This window comes from Hippopotamus amphibius, chromosome 7, assembly GCF_030028045.1.
Source record: "Hippopotamus amphibius kiboko isolate mHipAmp2 chromosome 7, mHipAmp2.hap2, whole genome shotgun sequence".
NCBI lineage: Eukaryota > Metazoa > Chordata > Mammalia > Artiodactyla > Hippopotamidae > Hippopotamus > Hippopotamus amphibius.
The window spans coordinates 142,450,537-142,468,907 of record NC_080192.1 but is presented as its reverse complement, the minus strand read 5'-3'; the positions used below and the strand labels follow the sequence as shown (position 1 = coordinate 142,468,907).

Genomic DNA, 18,371 nt, shown 5'->3' with positions numbered 1-18,371 from the left:
TGGGGTCACATCACCTGGGTTCAAATCCTTGCTCTACCACTCACTAGTTTTGTGACTGACCAAGTTACTTAACTTCCTCATGCCCCTGTTTTCTCAACTTTAAAACATAAATAATACTATCAACCTAACTAATGGGAACACACTGAGTATAACAGGTGCTTAAAACAGTGCTTAGTATACAATAGTAAATGCCCAATAAATGTCAGTTATTACCTACTGTTTTAACTACAAGCCTATAAAAGCAGGCACCATCATCACCAATTTACAGATAAAGAAACAAAGGCTGAGAGAAACTTGCCTATAGTCACAAAATTATAAGATTATGGAGCAATGATCCAAAAACAGTCTTGATTCCAGAGCCCATAATTTTTCCATCATGTCAATAAGATTATGTAAAGACTCATTAACTATCAAGAACAACATATTGGTCTTACTTCAAAATAATAACTAGCACTAGACATTTTCACTAAGAGATTAATTTAGAATACAACTAAATTCAAGCATATTATGGAATTAAGATTACAGGGCTTTTACACACCAACAGAGACCACTTTCAGTTTCTATACATTTTAAATGATTCTTACTTAAAAAAATCACAACACAGACCTTAACTCCTAAACTTGTTCATACATTATACTGAAGCAGCCTACTGAAATTAGTCTAATAAACGACTATCAACACAGAAGGATAACATGGGGCTGTTTGATACAGAGGTTATCTTGTATACTACATTCTCTAAGTGTCCTGTTCTTACTCCAAGGTCATGGACTTTGTACATATTTGCTCCCAAGTCCCAGAAGGGCTTCGTGGACCCCTTTGATTTCTTCAGTTTGCCCTTACCTCACACCCAAGTTCTTAATGACGCTTAAATATCCTGTTCAAGTTTTTTTACCAGTGCCCGGTTGTCACACAACTTACAGTATTCATCTTTTTCACTTAAACTTTGTTATTGCCAACACTTCTTACTAGGATCACCAATGACTTCTGCATCACCTCTTCCTAAAGACATTTAACTAAAGTCGTTAGTTTTTCAACATTTCTTAAACGACTGATGACATGTTCTTCTTCAACCTGGACTATACAAACTATTCATTTTAGAGTTGGAAGTCAGAGCACAGGTGGAATGACTTGGGACCATATAACTTTATAGTCCCCAAACATCAGAATTGGAACAGACTAAGAAATTTTAGCCCAACTCTCTGGTTTCACAAATGACATTGAGAGACAGAGAAAAGGTGGTGATACCTTCCTCTCTAACTTCTCTTAGATTCTACAAAGAGTTTGGTCTTGGCCATTGGGTCCTGTTAATTTCTTTTGCTCTTTAGGTTACTTATCTGTATTTTAACATTTTTTACTACCTCCACAATTCAATAACCTCTCTCAATACAGTGAATAACAAAAGGGTTGAGAATTGTCTGCCATGTTCATTTTGAGTGAAGGATCCAAATAATTCCACCCAAACCTACTCTATGAAAGAGAAAGAAGAGGCTGAGAATCTCTGCTATTTAAAACCAAAATTTTGCCTATTCTCCATGTTACTGTTTTCTTAGCCTTCTATAACAAGTCAGTGTCATCTACTTCCTGGACACCAAATTCTCCTTCCTGTTCACCAGGTTGGGGAGGGGGGGAGAGCGAGAGCAAAAAAAACCTCATTTTAGCACTCATGTTCACCAACTTTAGATTTCATTCTTCTTTCTCCATTATTTGATAGACTCCTGATTAAATCACTCATTTACCAATTATCAAACTCTTGTTCACTAGTCTATCACTTCCTTATCTATCAGTTCAGATTACAAACTGATAATTAGCACCCAAACCATGAATTCTAGATGCTGCCACTTGCACAATATTCAAAAATCTTCAGTGTCTTCCCACTGTCAATCAGATGAGGAAAACTTCCTCTGACATTCTCTTATGCAGTTCCTACCTTCCTTTACAGGCTTTCTCCTACCACAGCTCTATACACGTTCTGCTCTTCACACAGAAAGCTTCTTCCATGAATAAGGCCTAGCCTGTATATTCCTTCTGCCTGGAATACTGACACCCCCCCACCCCAATTCCTCCCCGCCACGCTCATTTCAAAAGCCATTCTTTGTAAACTACACAGCATTTTGTTCATAACCATCTTACGGGAATCATATATTATTCACACTTGGGTATTTCTCATGTGCACTCCTCATTATAAATTACAGGAGGACGAAACCTACAGTTCTCAGCACTGCTCTCCTTGCACATGCTAAGCTCTCAAATACAGCGGCCAACTTGACCCTGGGCTTTCTCAGGATTTTTTTGTAGGCTGGACATTGTCACAATTAGTTTCTTAAGCCATTTCTCTAATAAAAATATTTTATTTATGCCTTGGTGTCTGATTAATCAACTCTTCCATTTCGCTTAGTATATATAAAAAAACAGACAAAACCTGTCCTGATTTCAGGGGTTCCCTCCTACCGAAAGGATCTACTTGGTCTCTATTTCTAGTCACTTTTCAACTAAGCAAAGTCTCCTCCACTTATGCCAGTATAAAAACTAAAATTTATAGGACCCACAAAATAAAACAAATATTCCCAGCTAACTTGCTAGAGAACAGGAAAAATTTTGTGGTAATTCTGAGTTGCTGCAGGGTAAGTAACAAACTGCAAAGTAATAACAGAAGAAAGAGACTGAAATATGCTGTGAAACCACTCCAAAGTAATACGTGTATAGAAAAGCTTCTCCGTTAACATAGGGAGTTCTTACACTCTTCCTTGATAACAGAATGGACGCTGTCAATAACCACCACCATATGCTACTGAAGTCTACCATCACTTTCAAGTTGGCAAATTTTTTGAATACAAGTGATTCATTTCAAAAAGCCTACGTGCCTCGTCTATGCTAGGCAGCGAGTGGAACCTAAGACACAGATGAACATAAACTCTTGCCTGTATAAAGCAAATAATCTCAGTTTTCTCCACTTCATACACTCTCTGCATTGCTTCCTTTGCCCCTTTACCAGTTATCTCCATCAGCCAAGATTTTGTTCAGATCACCTGTTATCCGCATTGGAAAAATAGGTGAAAGAAAAATAGTCCTGCCTCATGTACCTGATGGGACAAGAAAGAAAAGGTTGGGAGAGCAAGAGGCATTTCCCCCTCTGTTTCCTCTTGAAAAATCAGCCATCTAGCATGTCTGTCTTTCAAAGCCCACCTAAAACACACCGTGGAACAAACACATCAAAAATCAGCAGGCCCCTTGTAAAAGCGGCACTTAAAAGAGGCAACCGCTTCAGATATTTCATATTTTATTAGTAGAAATGACTCTGTAGTATTAAAATACTTAACAACACCTTAGGATACAATGCTGGTATTAATTTTAAAAACTTCTTACTGATGAAAATATCCATACAATGACAAAGCTAAAGCATTCTCCCTAATAAGCGTGAATCACAGCAGTCACCCTACTCCTCCCAAGAGCCACCCTTGCTAAGACTGGACAGTTCAAAACCTGGAAAGCTCTCCTTGCTTATTACTCCACACCCGATATGGAGTCATTTCAACACCTCCGGGTTTATAAGTGCAGCTATGTAACAGCAAGGAAATGTTATCAAGCGCTGAAATTTACCAGCACGCTTTGTTCTTTTGATTCAGCAGTGCCTTTTTCGCATTTACCAAACTCTCCCCCTTCCCCGTTTTTAAGAAGGAAAAAGCTCAACAGACACCCTCACTTGAAAAACGAAGTAACTATTCAGATTTTCGAGGTAAATTTCCATTATCGGGTTTCGGAGGAAAACCAACTTACATCGTCTCTTATGGAAAAGGTGCCCGCACCTTCTTTCAACGCAAGCCTGAAGCCTACGAATCGATTCAATACGTGTAAAGGGTTCCCAGATCGCTCAGGAAACCGAAAAACGGTTTTCAGTCTCTACAAACCTACCCTCACGTTTGCAGTTATCTGGTGCGGGAGCACCCCAGCATCCGGGAAAGATCTACTCACCGCTGGGGCGGGGTGGGGGGAAGCGGCCGCTTGATCTCGAGAACTGAAATAACACACTGAGGAGGCCGAGGCCAAGCCCCTCAAACCCTGCACGCGGCGGCACCCAATCGGGCCGGCCCGGCCCGCGTTTCCAGCGCGATCGCGCGGAGCTCCCCACGCAAGGCCTCACACAAAGGGGCCGCGGCGCCCCGGACGCACGCCCGCCCGCCCGCCCGGTTCCCGCCGCCCCGCCTCCCGCCTCCCGGAGGGCCGCCGACTCACCAGCACCGTGGTGCAGATGGACCGCAGCTCGGACTCCACTTTCTCCCGGTAGTCCTTGATCAGCTGCAGCTTCTTGTCGGAGGCGTCGGTCTTCTGCTCGATGCTCGAGATGACCCTCCAGGCGGACCTGCGGCCCCCGACCACGTTCTTGTAGGCCACCGAGAGCAGGTTGCGCTCCTCGTTGGACAGCTCGGCGCCCTGCTCCGTCACGGCCTTCATGCAGGTGGCCATGTCGTCGTAGCGCTCGGCCTGCTCGGCCAGCTTGGCCTTCTGGATCAGCTCCGTCTTCTCCATGGGGCCGCGGACAGCACAGCGAGGGCGAGCACCGACCCGGACGGCGAGGCGGCGTGCGCGGGGCCTGCGGGCGGGCGGGCGCGCCGGCAGCGGCGGGGGCGGCGCCGTCAGACAATGCGCCCGCCACCCCGGCCGCCCGCCCGCCGCCCCCGAGGGCCGTCCCCGCGCTCGCCGCCCGCTTGAGTTTCCCTCCCCCGCCCACGCTCCCCGCGGGGCGCCCGGACGGCCGCGGCGGGAGGAGCCGGAGCCGGAGCCGGAGGAAGGGCCGCGCCCGCCAGCCCGCCCGGCCCAAGATGGAAGCGGCCGTTGGCCCGCACCTTCCCGCCGCGGCCGTCCCTGAGGAGAGCGGCGTCGAGGCCGGCCGCTCCCCGGGACTGGCCTCCCGCCGGACTCCCGGGCCCCGCCGGACCCGAGGCGGGCCGGAGGCGACCCCAGCGCTCACCTTCACGTCTCCGCGGCCGCGGCGCGAGTCCCACCACTTTGATCCGCTTTTGGCTTTAGCCGAGGACCCTCCCGGCTCAGCCTACCCCGGCGCCGAGAGGCGGGCCGCCGCGCGGGGGCCCTCGCTCCCGCCGCCCAATGGCGCGCCGAGCTGTCCCCGAGAGTCCCGCCCCCCGCCCCGCCGCTGGCCAGTGAGGACGGAGCGCGCGGAAGGGGGCGACGGGGGCGGGGCGCGAGGGGAAGCGGGGGCTCGGAGGGTGGGTCGGCTTGGGCAAGCTCGGTAGGCCGGCAGGCTGCGGCTTCGGCCACGGGGTTTCCTCCAATTAGATCCAGGGTAAAAGGACGTCACTGTTGCCATGGTGATGCTGTTACCAACTCCCCGCATCCTCCCCGCCACCCCCGGCGCCCCTGGGTGCGGTGCCGGAGCTGGAGGCTCCCACGACCTCTCCTGCGGTGGCCGGGTCTCCTGCTGCAGCACCGTTGCAGGTGGTGCGTTGCATCTTGCGGGCTAATGCAGCCGCGGCTGTCGTCGGCCCTGGTGAGGTCTGGCCTGGGAGAGTGACGCCTCGGCTGCTTTGTGGCACAAACGCCTGCCTTTTCTCCACCTTCCTATTCGTGACAAAGGTTTGGAGCTCAATACACTGAATCCAGCCTTTAATGACGTTGCAGTGGGGACCGCGAATTAGAAATAATCCCATCCCCATTAAAGAGGAATTAGTTCCTGGAGAAAGTGGCATAAGCATGGGTTTTACACGATAAATTCATTTTCAGACGAGCACCTAAAACCTGAAATTCCCTTGGAAAATACCCAAAAAAGTCCAGGCGGGTCTCTCTGGCCATGCCAGATACTATGATTTTCTTTAAACTGGGAAATGACCTTAAGGATAATTTGGAGAAAAACACCCATCTGATCCTGCCCCGCCCTCCGAAAAAGCAACTGTTTGTATATTGCTTTCCAGCCTTTCTAGGTCGTGTATCTAAATACATATTTTTCACATCATTGTCGTCTTACATGTACACGCTTTTAATCTTCTGATGTTATTTTTGAGAGGACACTTGAAAAGCCTGACTTCTCTCCCTAAATGTTGACTTCTGACTTTCTCCTTGTGAACACCCTTCTGAAATGAGAAGGACTGCCCAAATGCCTTTTAATCAGGGTCACTGCTAGGCCTTTCCTTTCTCTTTAAACTGGACACTCCCCTCCAGCCACTCCCTTCTCTCCTGGCACTTCCCCAGTGCCTGACTCCAAATAAGGTGGCTGTCCTGGGTGTCTGGAAAGTGGCCTTTATGCCATCTGGGCTCACACTGCCATGATTCCAGTTCCAGCACGTCCAAGGGAGAATAGATCATTGAAAGCAAAGAATGCCACAACGGAGAAAGAATTTCAGAATCTAAGTGGAGCCTGTAGCAGATCTGGAGACTCTCTAGAATGGAAGATCGGAGAAGTAGAGAGATGGCAGGAGAAGGCGTGGACTTTCCAGAAATCTAAACTCCCTCCCAGCTGCCCCTCCCTGTCCTGACTTGTAAAGGTTGCTTTATGCTTTGAGGGACAGAGGAGGCCTGGGCTGGAAAGGGCTTGTGTCTTAATGCAGAAATGCCTTACTATGTTCCAGCGTTCTAATGGAGGGCCCTGCTGTTATTTCTGGAATCCCTGGGGCCGAGCTGTAGACACACGAGTGTTTATGGCCGTGTGGGCTGGGGTGGAGTCGGACACCAAGAAATCCCAATGGAAAGAATTTGCATGTGCAAGGGCAGATAAAATGCTTTCTGTATGACCAGTGGATTTCAAGCTTACTGAAATTAGAGACAGCTCAGGCAAGAGGAGAAACCAGTGCAGGTGGGTGGGGGATGGAGACCCTTGAGCAGAATGGTCAGGGCATGAAACCTCAGTGGTAGGGAGGGGAGGGGAGGGGCAGGAACACTAACTCTTTGTCAGAAAGTCTGGGCTGTGCTGCCTTCTCCCCAGGTGACCTTGGGCAAGTTTCTGCTGCTCTCTAACCCAGTCTCTATAACTTCTGCTCCTGTCCAATCATCAGATATTTATTGAGCACCAACTCGTATAGTTACAAGCATCTGGAATCATGGGTAAAAACTGCTTGGAAGCAGTGGCACACTATGAAATTATATTTTATGAGGGACCAGAGTGGTAAGTTAAATCTAAAGTCCTCTGCACCTGAAAGAACTCAGTTGGAGAAAATTAAAGCTCTGGGGACTTGAAGCTCCAGGACACATAAAGAGCTAACATTTACTGAGTGATTACGTGTGTCAAACACCATTTTAAGTCATTTGCAAGTATTAACTCATGTATTATTTTTAATGCCACTATGAAGTAGGTACTATGATGATCACCTTCTCCATTTCACAGGTAAGGAAACTGAGGCACAATCCTTTGATTTTGCACAGAGTTGAACAGCTAGTGAGCGGCAGAGCCTGGAAGTGCACCGATGTTCCCAGTCTAGGTGCCAAAGCCTGTCCATGTCACAGCTCTACCAGGCCTCTGCTCGCTGCTGTAGGGACTCCAGGAAAGATCACACCAGTCTCTGTTCTCTAGGAGTTTCATCCCAGTAAATATGAAATGTGTTAAATATCCACATTCAAAGTGTTGAGAAGAACTCTAGGGAACAGACAGCTAAGAAAGAAAACACTAAGTTCTTACTTTATTTGTTTGATGTTCTCGTTATTTTTTCTAAATTTCTTGGTGAGAAGAAGCTGCTTGCTGGAGAAGAGCAGGGGAGTGAACTGAGCTCGAAGCCAGAAGATCCTCAGTCCCAGCTCTGCTCTTTATTTGTGGTTTGATCTTGAACACCACTATCCTCTCTGAACCTCAGTTTCCTAACCTGGAAAAATAATCCCTACACAAAAGGGGTCGTGGGCTAACCCATAGGAAAATGCTGGGCATATAGCAAATGTTCAGTAAATTATTAGGGTTTTTTTCCCCTCTTCTTTCCCTCTGCTTGGTGGTAGAGTGCAGGGGGAGGGAGGGAGATGCCTGTCCTTTTGCAAGGATCCTCAGAGCCTTATAAAAAGTTAGTGAAAGCTTATCTCTTGAATCACTGCTGTAATTAGCGGAGTTAATGGTCTGGAGAATGGCTGCATTCAGTGTACACTTCAGAATGAATGAGTCCTTCTGGTTGAGTTTACTCTCGTAAATTGTTTCAGTGGTTTATTTGCCCAGAGCAGTGGGTCATCAGAGAGGAACTTCTCCCTCTCCTGCCATGTGGCAGATATTTCACCCACAAATGAACATTTGAGTGGGACTTTTCACTGCAAATTTCCATATAATCATTATCAATACTTCTGTCAAGGGGATAGCTGAAGAGTTGCTCCCATTCTCCTCTCCACCTGGAGGGGCTAAATGAGATTCACATAGAGCCAGGACAGGTGGGGAAATCAAAGGAGTCTGGCCAGCGCAAGGTCTTCCTACACATGTACTGACTTAGGAGGGGGGCCAGGCCTATAGAACTGTCTCCCATCAGACCTGCAGCTGGCGAGGTTCATTCTTGCCATCTGCAGGCATCCCTCTGTGCTCGTGGGTGGCCCATTTCTGGCACCTTCTGGACACCCATCAGCTACACATTGTTTTCCAGTTCTCACCGTGTGTTCTCAGGAAAAAAATCTAAAATCATTCCATCATTAAAAAACAGATAAGTCTCCCAGAAAAATTTCTTCTGCCGTGATTTGCATAAGAGAAAGAAAGCTCTTACATTTGAAGAATAAAAGTTCACTGGTAGGGGAATTCCCTGGCCCTCCAGTGGTTGGGACTCAGTGCTTTAATTGCTGTGGGCCTGGGTTCGATCCCTGGTGGGGGAACTAAGATCCCACAAGCCATGTGGCGCAGCCAAAAACAAACCAAAAAAAAGTTCACTGGTAGAGTTTCAGGCATTGTGAACCAGCTTTTAGTCCACCAGGCTTTGGGGGAAGGGCTTTAGCACTCTGACATTTTTCCAGCATTTCCTATATGCCAGTAGGGTATTTTTTAAAAAGCTTGATTGTTCTTATAATAATAGTGATTATGATAATGTTGATTAAAAGTATAATAGCACATGGGGCTTCCCTGGTGGCGCAGTGGTTAAGAATCTGCCTGCCAATGCAGGGGACACGCGTTTGAGCCCTGGTCAGGAAGATCCCACATGCCACAGAGTAACAATGCCTGTGCGCCACAACTACTGAGCCCACATGCTGCAACTACTGAAGTCCACATGCCTAGAGCCCGTGCTCTGCAACAAGAGAAACCACGCAATGAGAAGCCCACGCACTGCAACAAAGAGTAGTCCCTGCTCACCACAACTAGAGAAAGCCTGTGCACAGCAACAAAGACCCAATGCAGCCAAAAATAAATAAATAATAAAATAAATAATAAAATAAAATAAAAACGTAATAGCACACATTATGTTAAAAGATGAAACAACACATACATGTACGAAAGGAGAATAAAAAAGAGCCTGAGAAGTTGCCTCTGCAAAGGGATGACTGTGGGCAGTTTGGTGACCTCCTTCAATATATGGTTCTTTTTATTTGGATGTAAGCATGTGGTTTTACATGTGTGAGATTACATTCTCCATTGTGTTCAGTGAGATGCTTCATTCTATGTGTCACCTTGGCTGGGCCACAGGGGGCCCGGTATTTGATCATACATTATTCTGGATGTTTCTGTGAGGGTGTTTTGGGGAGAGGTGATTGCCCTCTATAGTGTGGGGGGCACATGAATCAGTTGAAGGACTGAATAGAATGAGAATGTTCTCCCCACCCCCGAGCAAGAGACCATTCGCCAGCAGACGGCCTTTCACTACATCTGCAACATCAGGTCTCCTTGGGTATACAGCAGACAGCTTTCAGACTCAATCGGAAATATAGTTTCTCCTAGATCCCCACCCTCTGGGCCCGCGCTACAAATTTTGGACTTGCTAATTCCTTATAATAAATCTATCTCTATATCTATCATATATAGAGTAAGATAATAATAAGATAGATAGATAGATAGATAGATAGATAGATAGATAGATAGATAGATCTCCTATTCTGTTTCTCTGGAGAATCTTGACTAATGCTTTCATTCAACAAACGACATGGTAGCTTTTACTAGCTTTAAGTGCATGTCTGTGACATCTCAGTTTCAGCTCTCTCCCTTGCCAGACTTGAGCTTCCTGAGGGTTGGGGTTTTCTGCTTTGATCTTGTATGGGTAGTGCCCTCTCAACAAAAGTGAGGCACCCCACTGTGTGGGTGAATACACTGATGCCCAGGGAGGATAAATTACCAGCCTGAAGTGCTAAACTACAGAGTTAACATTCAAAAAAAGTCTGTCTGATTTAATCTTCTTCTACAACAATAAACAAGACTGCACTACCTACAATGGAAGATGAAAACGCCAATGTTTGCTGGCCTGGGAACAACGTTTAGTTATCTGAAGCTCGTGGGTGGCTAAGTATATATCTGCTGGTGAGTCAGCTGCTGATCTTATTTTCATATGGAAGTCTCTGTTTTACTCTCAGTGTCTCTGCAAGGAGAGGGTACCTCCTCATCTTTTATCTGTTCCCTTTAATTAGCAACGTCTGTCTCTCCTCTCCTCTCCAAGCTCCCTCATTAGACTGTGACCCTCCAGGGCAGAGTTTCATCTGCTTTCCATGTCCCTGGTGACTCTGCCCATAGAAGACATTCAGTGAGGGTTTGTTTTGAGACTGAATCCAGGCCAGCAAGGGGGCCATTTCTAATACCAGCAGTTGTTTGCACTGTGCGCTTACTTTGTCTCCAACCGTATACGAAATCACTGGAATCGTGGTAAATTCACAGGGAAAAGCATGTAAAGCAGAGCTGTACATTCCGCAGGTACTCCGTTAACACGGAATTGCATCTGCTGGGACGAGCACACTAAGAACCTTGAGGCTGGCCCTGAAGGTCTCAGCATCAGAAAAACGTCCTAAAGTTCCCGCACTGATGCTCACACAGGGAGGAGTGTGTGAGGCGCCCCAAGGAGCTCCCAACCTCTGACTCGGGCTCACTTTCCTATTAGTTCATTTAGCAAAATTTTGAAGGGTCTGCCATGTGCCAGACACTGCCCTGGGGGATTTCAAAAATGATTAAGACACAGCGCCTGCCTACAGAGAGCCTGACGGAGAGCACAGAGGTGGGGCACTAACCTGCAGCTCAGGGGAGAGGTGGGAAGGTCTCTGTGGCTTTTCAGTTCTCAGATGCTCAGCGACCTGACTTCCCAGCCACAGTGGTTTAGATGTGACTGTTCAGAAAGTCAGAGTAGAATTACTCCTGAGAGTCCCTCTGAAATCCATTCCATCTTCTCACCAGATGATTCAGAGTAGAGGAAGCACCAGAGCTCTGAGGCCAGCCCAGACCTGTCCCCATGGCCTGACCTGGGATCTAGTCTACGTGGAAGGTCTGTGCAAGGCAGTCAGTTGATAGATGGAGACAACAAACCTACAAAAAGCTAATGAGAAAGCCCAAGAGGCTGGTGCCTTTTAGTGGAAGGGCACACGACCCGTACGTCTCAGGCAGGGCTAAGTACATAGCATATCTATATATGCACATATGTCTAGAGGGTTTGGATTTTGTTTTTTTAAGTTTTGGTACACAAAGCAACAAATCTTCAACCATCTCCCAAATTATGACTCATCTGCAGACAATTCAGGACAGTGGAGTGGATGAATGAACACAAAACAGTTGGAGAACAATGCACACAGGACGGATTGTGTGGCTCTCACAATAAGCGCCATGGGAGTGGAGAGCAGGGAGACGTGAGTGTGGGCTGGAGCCGCTGCAGAGGATGTCAGGCGTCAGAAAGCTCCAGAGAGAAAGGGATCGTGGTAGAAGGGGAGCTCCGCCGAGATGACAATGGTCTGCATACCCATCTTTCTGCCGCTCCGGTGGAGGCCTCTGGAAGGGCAGGAAGGCCATAGCAGCTCCTCTTTGTGTAGGAGTCAGCTTTGGACAGGGCTGAACCCCAAGAAGGGGGCTCTGGACAGGGTGCCGGAATGAAGACCTCCTGAGGGGGCTCGGAATCTGCAGTGCAGAGGACCCCTGTCTGCCTCTTTACCTCCCTCTGCCAGAACCAGCTCAGCCACCCAGGCTGCTTAACAAGTGCACGCCGCGTGGGAGAGACTGGTTACACGAACCTCCCGGCCCCTTCGGCAGGGCTGATCCTGTAAAAAAATGCAAGTCTCACCTTTGCTTTACTTTCCTGCTTAAAACCCTTCAGCTTCATTTACCTGCAGTCAGCACAGTGGTTGGACTCAGAAGCCGGATGGCCCGGCTCTACTACTCGCTAGATAGGGGATGCTGGCAGGTTAGCTAAGTGCACGATGCCTCATTTTCCCCACTGGTAAAATGGGGTTGGTGACAGTAATAATACCTGCCTCGTAGGTAGTTATGAGGATTCAGTGAGTTAGTATTGGGAAGGGGCTTTGAACAGTGCCGTATATGTATTTATTAGATAAATAGTATCAACTCAGAATCCTTAAGGTGACTCATGAGCCCCCAGTTATCTCACCCCAGCTCCTCTCCTGTCTGATCTACGGGGCCTCCCCGCCTTCTCCTGTGCTTCGGCCTCTTCCAGGCTTTGCCCCCGCCATCCCCTCTTTCCTCACATCTTCAACCGGTTTACTTCTCGTCTCCCAAGTCTGCAGAAATGACAGCTTCTCAGGGCTGTTCTTGGACTCGTCTCCCCTCCCAGCTAGGGGAGCTCCCGGTGTCCTGCATTCCGTAAGCAGGAAACAACAGCACCTCACCTCCCCACTGGGTTGAAGGCATGAGGAAGGCAGGGCTATGTCTCTCTGACTTGCTCAGGTAGCCACTGTGCCTAGCAGAGTGCCTGGTGGATACACTGGGTACCAAGAAATGGACAACCGGATGGACAAATTAACAGGGGAGGGAGGGAGGAGTCCCGGGCAAGTCACATCAGCCACGGGGAAGGGTGAACTGAGGCTGCAGCTCAGGATGGCTTCAGGCTCTGGCCAGAGTCCAGCCCCCCGCTGGAGGCACCCGTGACTCTAGCTGGGAAGGGCTGGAAGCCCCAGGCAGCCCCTGATGGCCCTCCTTCCCCTCAGTCCTGTCCAGCTCCGTAAATGAACTCCCACCTGCACCAGAAGGCCTGGTGATTAAGAGGACACAGTGAAGGAAAGTTTGCCGGGGGAAAAGCCTTTTGAATAGGAATAACCCCTTGATTTATTTGGACAATTTCTCTTCTGGATTTCCTTAAAGCCAGGATAAGTCCGGGTAAGGAATTTGGGGGCATCGCACATCTAAACAAAATACATAAAAGCTTGTTCCGTCAAAAGCTGCCTCTGGAAGGAAGGAGTGGATGGTGCCCGCCTGGCTTTTAATACACCATGAGGTGCCTGGTGGGGTTGCCAGGGCTCTAATCGATGCTAATGAGCAAACGATCCCCAGTCACTCTCCCTGCTCCCGGTTCTGAAACTCAGAGACACGCCAGTCAGACTGACGATCCCAGAACCACTTTGAAGGATCATAGGGCTGCCGAGTTGCCGAAATGTGTTCAAACAGAATGCAGTAGCAGCAGCTGCTGCAGCTGTCGGGCAAGCTTTCTGCAATAAAGGGGGAAAGGCAGCAGCCTGTTGCTCTTGAGCCAATGGATTTAGAACATGAGATCGAATAAGAGAGAAGAAAAAGCATACAGGAAGTCCGTGAAATAAGAACTTAGCTCACCAGGCCAGAGTAGGCAGGCTGGGGTCTTTGACAGAAAGTGTTAGCTGCCACACAGGCAGCCCCTGAAGGGTTAGGGATTGGAGGGCTGATGCTGAAGCTCAGCCTCGACGTGAGGATGAGGGGGTAGGGATTTGGCAGCCTCTGTGCTCTCAGAGGTCTGGCCTTCATGGGACCCTCAGGGTCCTTGGAAGCTCCACTTACAAAAGCACTTTTAGCCATGTTGGCTAGTAGGTACTCTGAAAGTGTGTGCTTCCCTTTCCCTTTCTGAAGACCAGGGACCCAGCTTGGTCAAGGTTAGTTTCTACATCAGAGTCCCTATTTGTGAGTGACAGAAACTGACTCTAACAGACTTAAATATAAGACCATTACTTCTTACCAATTGTGAGGAAGGCTGGCAAACCGGGCCTCCAAGATGGGTGAGCACTGGGGAGAGTGTGTAGCCCAAACCACGGCCAAAATCCCACTGTAGACCTCGACCGGAGGGATTCCAGTTGCTTCTGCCACTGGACCCCAGACATCGGTCCTTACTGCACTGACTCCGTGGGCACTGGATCCTGGACCCTACACCCTGCATTGGCTCCATCCTCATGGAAATCCGAAGCAGCTTTGCCACTGCCCCCAGAAAGAATTGTCCACAACCCCTGCTTCTTTGGGTCACTCTCTCTAGATTCAAAATCCTGGTGGAGGCTGTCTGGCCAGGCTAGAGTTAAGTGCTATATCTTGCTACAAGACAAGCTAGGAGGTAGGTATCTGGAATATACACCTTTCAAAAAGGAAAGTAGGCTCTGTCTCCCTCCCACCCACCCCCAATAAGATTCATAGAGTGAGGAATTCCTCAAACAAAGAGAGGGACTTCAGACACTGAGCAGCCCCCAAATAGCCCAAGTCCTTTGCAATTATACTTGAACTTCGGGTCTGCATGGTGGAAAAAAGCAAAAGCCATTGCGGGGAGGGGGAAAGGCACATGAAAGTTGGAGCCTGAGGAAAGCCTTAGCCTGGGTCTCATCTTTCTCTCTCTGGAAAAAAGAGGGAGGGGGTGCTTTGCTGTCATTGACATCCCTACCTGGAAGGCTTGTCCCCATTCAAACTTGACCTCCTCCCAGATCCATAAAGATCTCTCTCTGGCCCAAGATGCTATTTCACCTCTAGATTGCATCATACTTTTTAGAAATGAATCACTTCATTTATATATGACTTATAAAGCTCCCCCAGGATGGAGACAAAAATCTTACTCATTTAATAGTTAACAACATTTATTGAGTGTCTGTGAGGCCTTGGGGAGGCCGAGGGGACAAAGGCAGGGCTGTGCCTTAGAGAAGAAGGGGAATGCTCGTGCAGGTGTGGAGGTGTGAAGGCTTCTGACCCGGTTTAAATGGATCTTAAAGATTAAGATGTTCTCGGCAATTGTGGGGCGGAGGGAAGCAGTGCCCTCCAAAGAGAGGGAACAGAGAGAGGGCCCTCCAGACAGAGGCGAGGAGTTGTCAAAAGGTGTGGTGTGTTTGGGAAACAGAATGGGTGGGACGTGGTGCGTGCGTGGCCCAGGCAAGGAAGTGGGGGATACGGTTGCTAGCGAAGAGTGGGACCACATTCTGAGGAGCCTTGAATATCTCTCTGAGGAAGGGGTATTGTATCCTGAGACACCAGGAATCATCACATACTCTTTATGTTTATTTTTTTTTATTCTGGCAATTTATATACGTAACATAAAGTTGACTTTTTTAACCATTTTGCAACATAAGTTTCAATGGCATTTAGTACATTCACATCATTGAGCACCAGCTGCTACCATCCATCTCCAGAACTTTTTAATCTTCCCAAACTGAAACTTTGTGCCGGTTAAACTACAACTATGCATTCCCCCCCACCGCAGCTCTGGCAACCACCATCTGCTTTCTGTCTGTATCATCGGATACTTTTAAGCAAGAGAATGACCTGATGGAATTTTCTAGAAGGATCCCTCTGCCTACAATATGCAGGATGGCTTAGAAGACTTAAGGTAGGAAGCGGTGGCAGAAAACTGCAGAAGAACTGACATGGCTGAATCGAGGCAATGGCGATGGTGGCGGATGGGTGGGTAGCGATGGTGGCGGATAGGTGGGGAAGACATTTCAGAGATATTGATTAGACGTAAGAGGCGATTACTCCAAGGCAGCTTTTTCTATTTTATTTTCTCTGTATTGACCCCCACGCCCCTTCCTGTGTGAGGAAGAGAGAGGATTTACAACCCTATAAAATTGATTTTTAAATAACCCTCTGACCCTATTGGCTCACAAATATTTCAAAATTGCAGCCGACGTAGATGGCAACGTACAGCCCCACGTCATCACTGTGGGATGTGTGAGGTGACTTTCGGATAGATTTGATCATCGCACACTTTGATCAACTTTATTAAAGAGAAATAATTTACAAGAGTCATTTGTGATCATTAAATGTGCAGCGGCAATTCAGATCAGTTTCTGTGCTAGGAAAAATCATCTGAAGCTTGCATTCAAAAGACAGCTGACTCCACATAGGGTCTGGAGTGGATCTCAGAAAACCTGGATTCCAGCCCAGTTCTGCCATTCACCAGCAGTGTGGCCCTGGGCAATTTACTTAACCTCTTTGCATCTCTGTGTCCTCTTTAGTAAAGTGGTTGTTGATTAAATGAGCTGATTTGTATAAAGCACAGCAGTGTCTGCCCTACGGTAAGTGCTCGGTTTGTGCAGCTATTGTGGTCCCGATGCTGATGATGCTCGGTATGCGAGGCTATCGCTGTGGTCCTGATGCTGACGATGCTCGGTGTGCGTGGCTGTCGCTGCGGTCCTGATGCTGATGATGCTGATCAGCATCATCACTTCGGAGGCCTCTTTCAGGGCTGAAACCCTGTGCTTGGCAGTTGTTCCTGGAGGGAGACGGAATTGTCCATTCCTTGTGGTTCTGAAAGGAAGGCATTGCCTGCTCCCTGCATGGTCTCACTCCCTCCCTGAAGACTCGATCTCAGCTTTTCTGCAGAAAAAAACATCGCACGTGATGTTTCTGCCAGCCTCATTCTCCCAGCTTCTCATTTCTCCTCCCAGCTTGCTCTGGTTCCAATCACCAACATAAGTCTTCCTTAGTAGCTGAGATGTTTCATCTCCTGCCGGGTCTGGGAGCACAGCAGGTGGAGAAGTCCTGCCCTCCTCGCTCTCCTCTCTCTTGGACCTCGCTCTCCTCTCCGTCTGTGTCCTCCTGCAGCTTGCCTGCCCTGCCCGTTTTTTCTCAGAGCCTGCTCACCAGCCTTTCTCTGCCTTCCTTGGCTCTTAGAGTTCCCCTTCAGGTGCCCTTCTGAAAGGTTTATTCTGGGCACAGAATCTTGTCTAGAGCCTTGGACGATGGGGCTTTCCCTGGGCGGCCAGGCTGCCGGGACCAGTGGGACACCCTGAGCTCTGAGCTGGCTGATGATGTATGAGTAGGTGCAGAGCTGCATCCAGGACAAAGCAGGGGCGAGTGTGAACTCTGCTGATTGAGAAGAGACTGGCAGGTGAGACGATGGATGAGACATGAGCTGGAGGCAGCTTTGAAACTCACACCAATAGAAAATGGCTTCAGCCTTGTCTGTTCCCACAGGGCTAGGCTCTCTCTGCCTGAGGGAGACCTGTGCTGTCTTCTTCATGGTGTGTAGTTTTAGATCACTTGCTTTGTAGGCAAGATCCACAGGGCACGTACCAAATCGAACGATTGGTTAGAGAATGAAATATTTGTTGATGGAAAAAGTTTTAAGCTGCTTTAAAAAATTACTCTTTGAAGTTAAACATCACAGATCTGAAGGTACTTTGGCTGTGAGGCTTGAGGTTCTATATCATCCTATATAGTTTATTCTTCAGGTCCTTACATCTTTCAGTGTCTTTAAAAAGTGGTTTGTTGTTCACTACATGCTTTGGTATTTCCCCAACTTGAGGGTAGGGACAGTGTTTGTCTCTCACCCAGCACATAGTAGGTATTTAATAAATAAATATTAATGTCAGGAATCTTTTATAGCAAAAATTACTCATTCCAGACAATTAAACTCAGAAATTACTCATGGCCACATCTGAATCCTTGATTCAAATGAGACCCCATACATGTTCATTGGTGTCCTCCCTGATTCAAGGTAGCCGACTGATGGATGGGAGTGTGGTTCAGGTATTAAAGGAATCAACACTTCACCAGAAGCCCTTTTCACACATAGCTTTACTTTATAACCATTTCCCAGGTTTTTGATAACAGCAAGTATTTGTCGGCTGTTTCTGGTGCAAGATTCTAGGCTCCTGACAGCTTTCATGGAAAAGTTCAGGCAGGAAAACCATTACACTTCCCAGAGTTTTTTTAAGGTGAATTTCACCATTGGCCAGAATTTTGAGAACAAAGAGCTATTCTATTGGTTAGCAAGGAAGAATATTGCCAACAAACAGAAGTTCTTTCCAACTCTGCTTTGCTGAGTCTAACTTGAACTCTGCTTCACTCAGACCAGGGCCCTCACGGTCTGTTGCTGGAAGGAGCTTTAGTGACCTTCTGTCCCAGGTCTTCAAGTCGGAACCCTGAGGTTATAGCAGGTCACGTGGGGCCAATGTCAAGAGTGTGTGTGCCCCAGGACCATGCTGTGGGTTATGGACATATTGAAACACATCTGTCCCCAGGAGTAAATAGCTGTGGCCTCCAAGCCTCTTAAATACTCCCCGCTATTGCTCCAGTTCCTCCCTGGGACCCTATAGTCTCCTCACACCCTTATTCAGACACC

General features: G+C 47.9%; 1 protein-coding gene across 1 annotated transcript in view; it reads right to left on the bottom strand.

Annotated features, from left to right (window-relative positions):
* YWHAQ (tyrosine 3-monooxygenase/tryptophan 5-monooxygenase activation protein theta) overlaps positions 1–5,120 on the bottom strand; it is a 30,936-nt gene extending 25,816 nt beyond the window's left edge. Inside the window, exons 1-2 of the mRNA XM_057742611.1 lie at positions 4,967–5,120; positions 4,231–4,588 (exon numbers count right to left, since the gene is read on the bottom strand). Of these exons, the coding sequence (XP_057598594.1) occupies positions 4,231–4,524 (294 nt within the window). The 5' untranslated portion in view covers positions 4,525–4,588; positions 4,967–5,120. The remainder of the gene's footprint in view (positions 1–4,230; positions 4,589–4,966) is intronic.
* Positions 5,121–18,371: the final 13,251 nt, after the last annotated feature.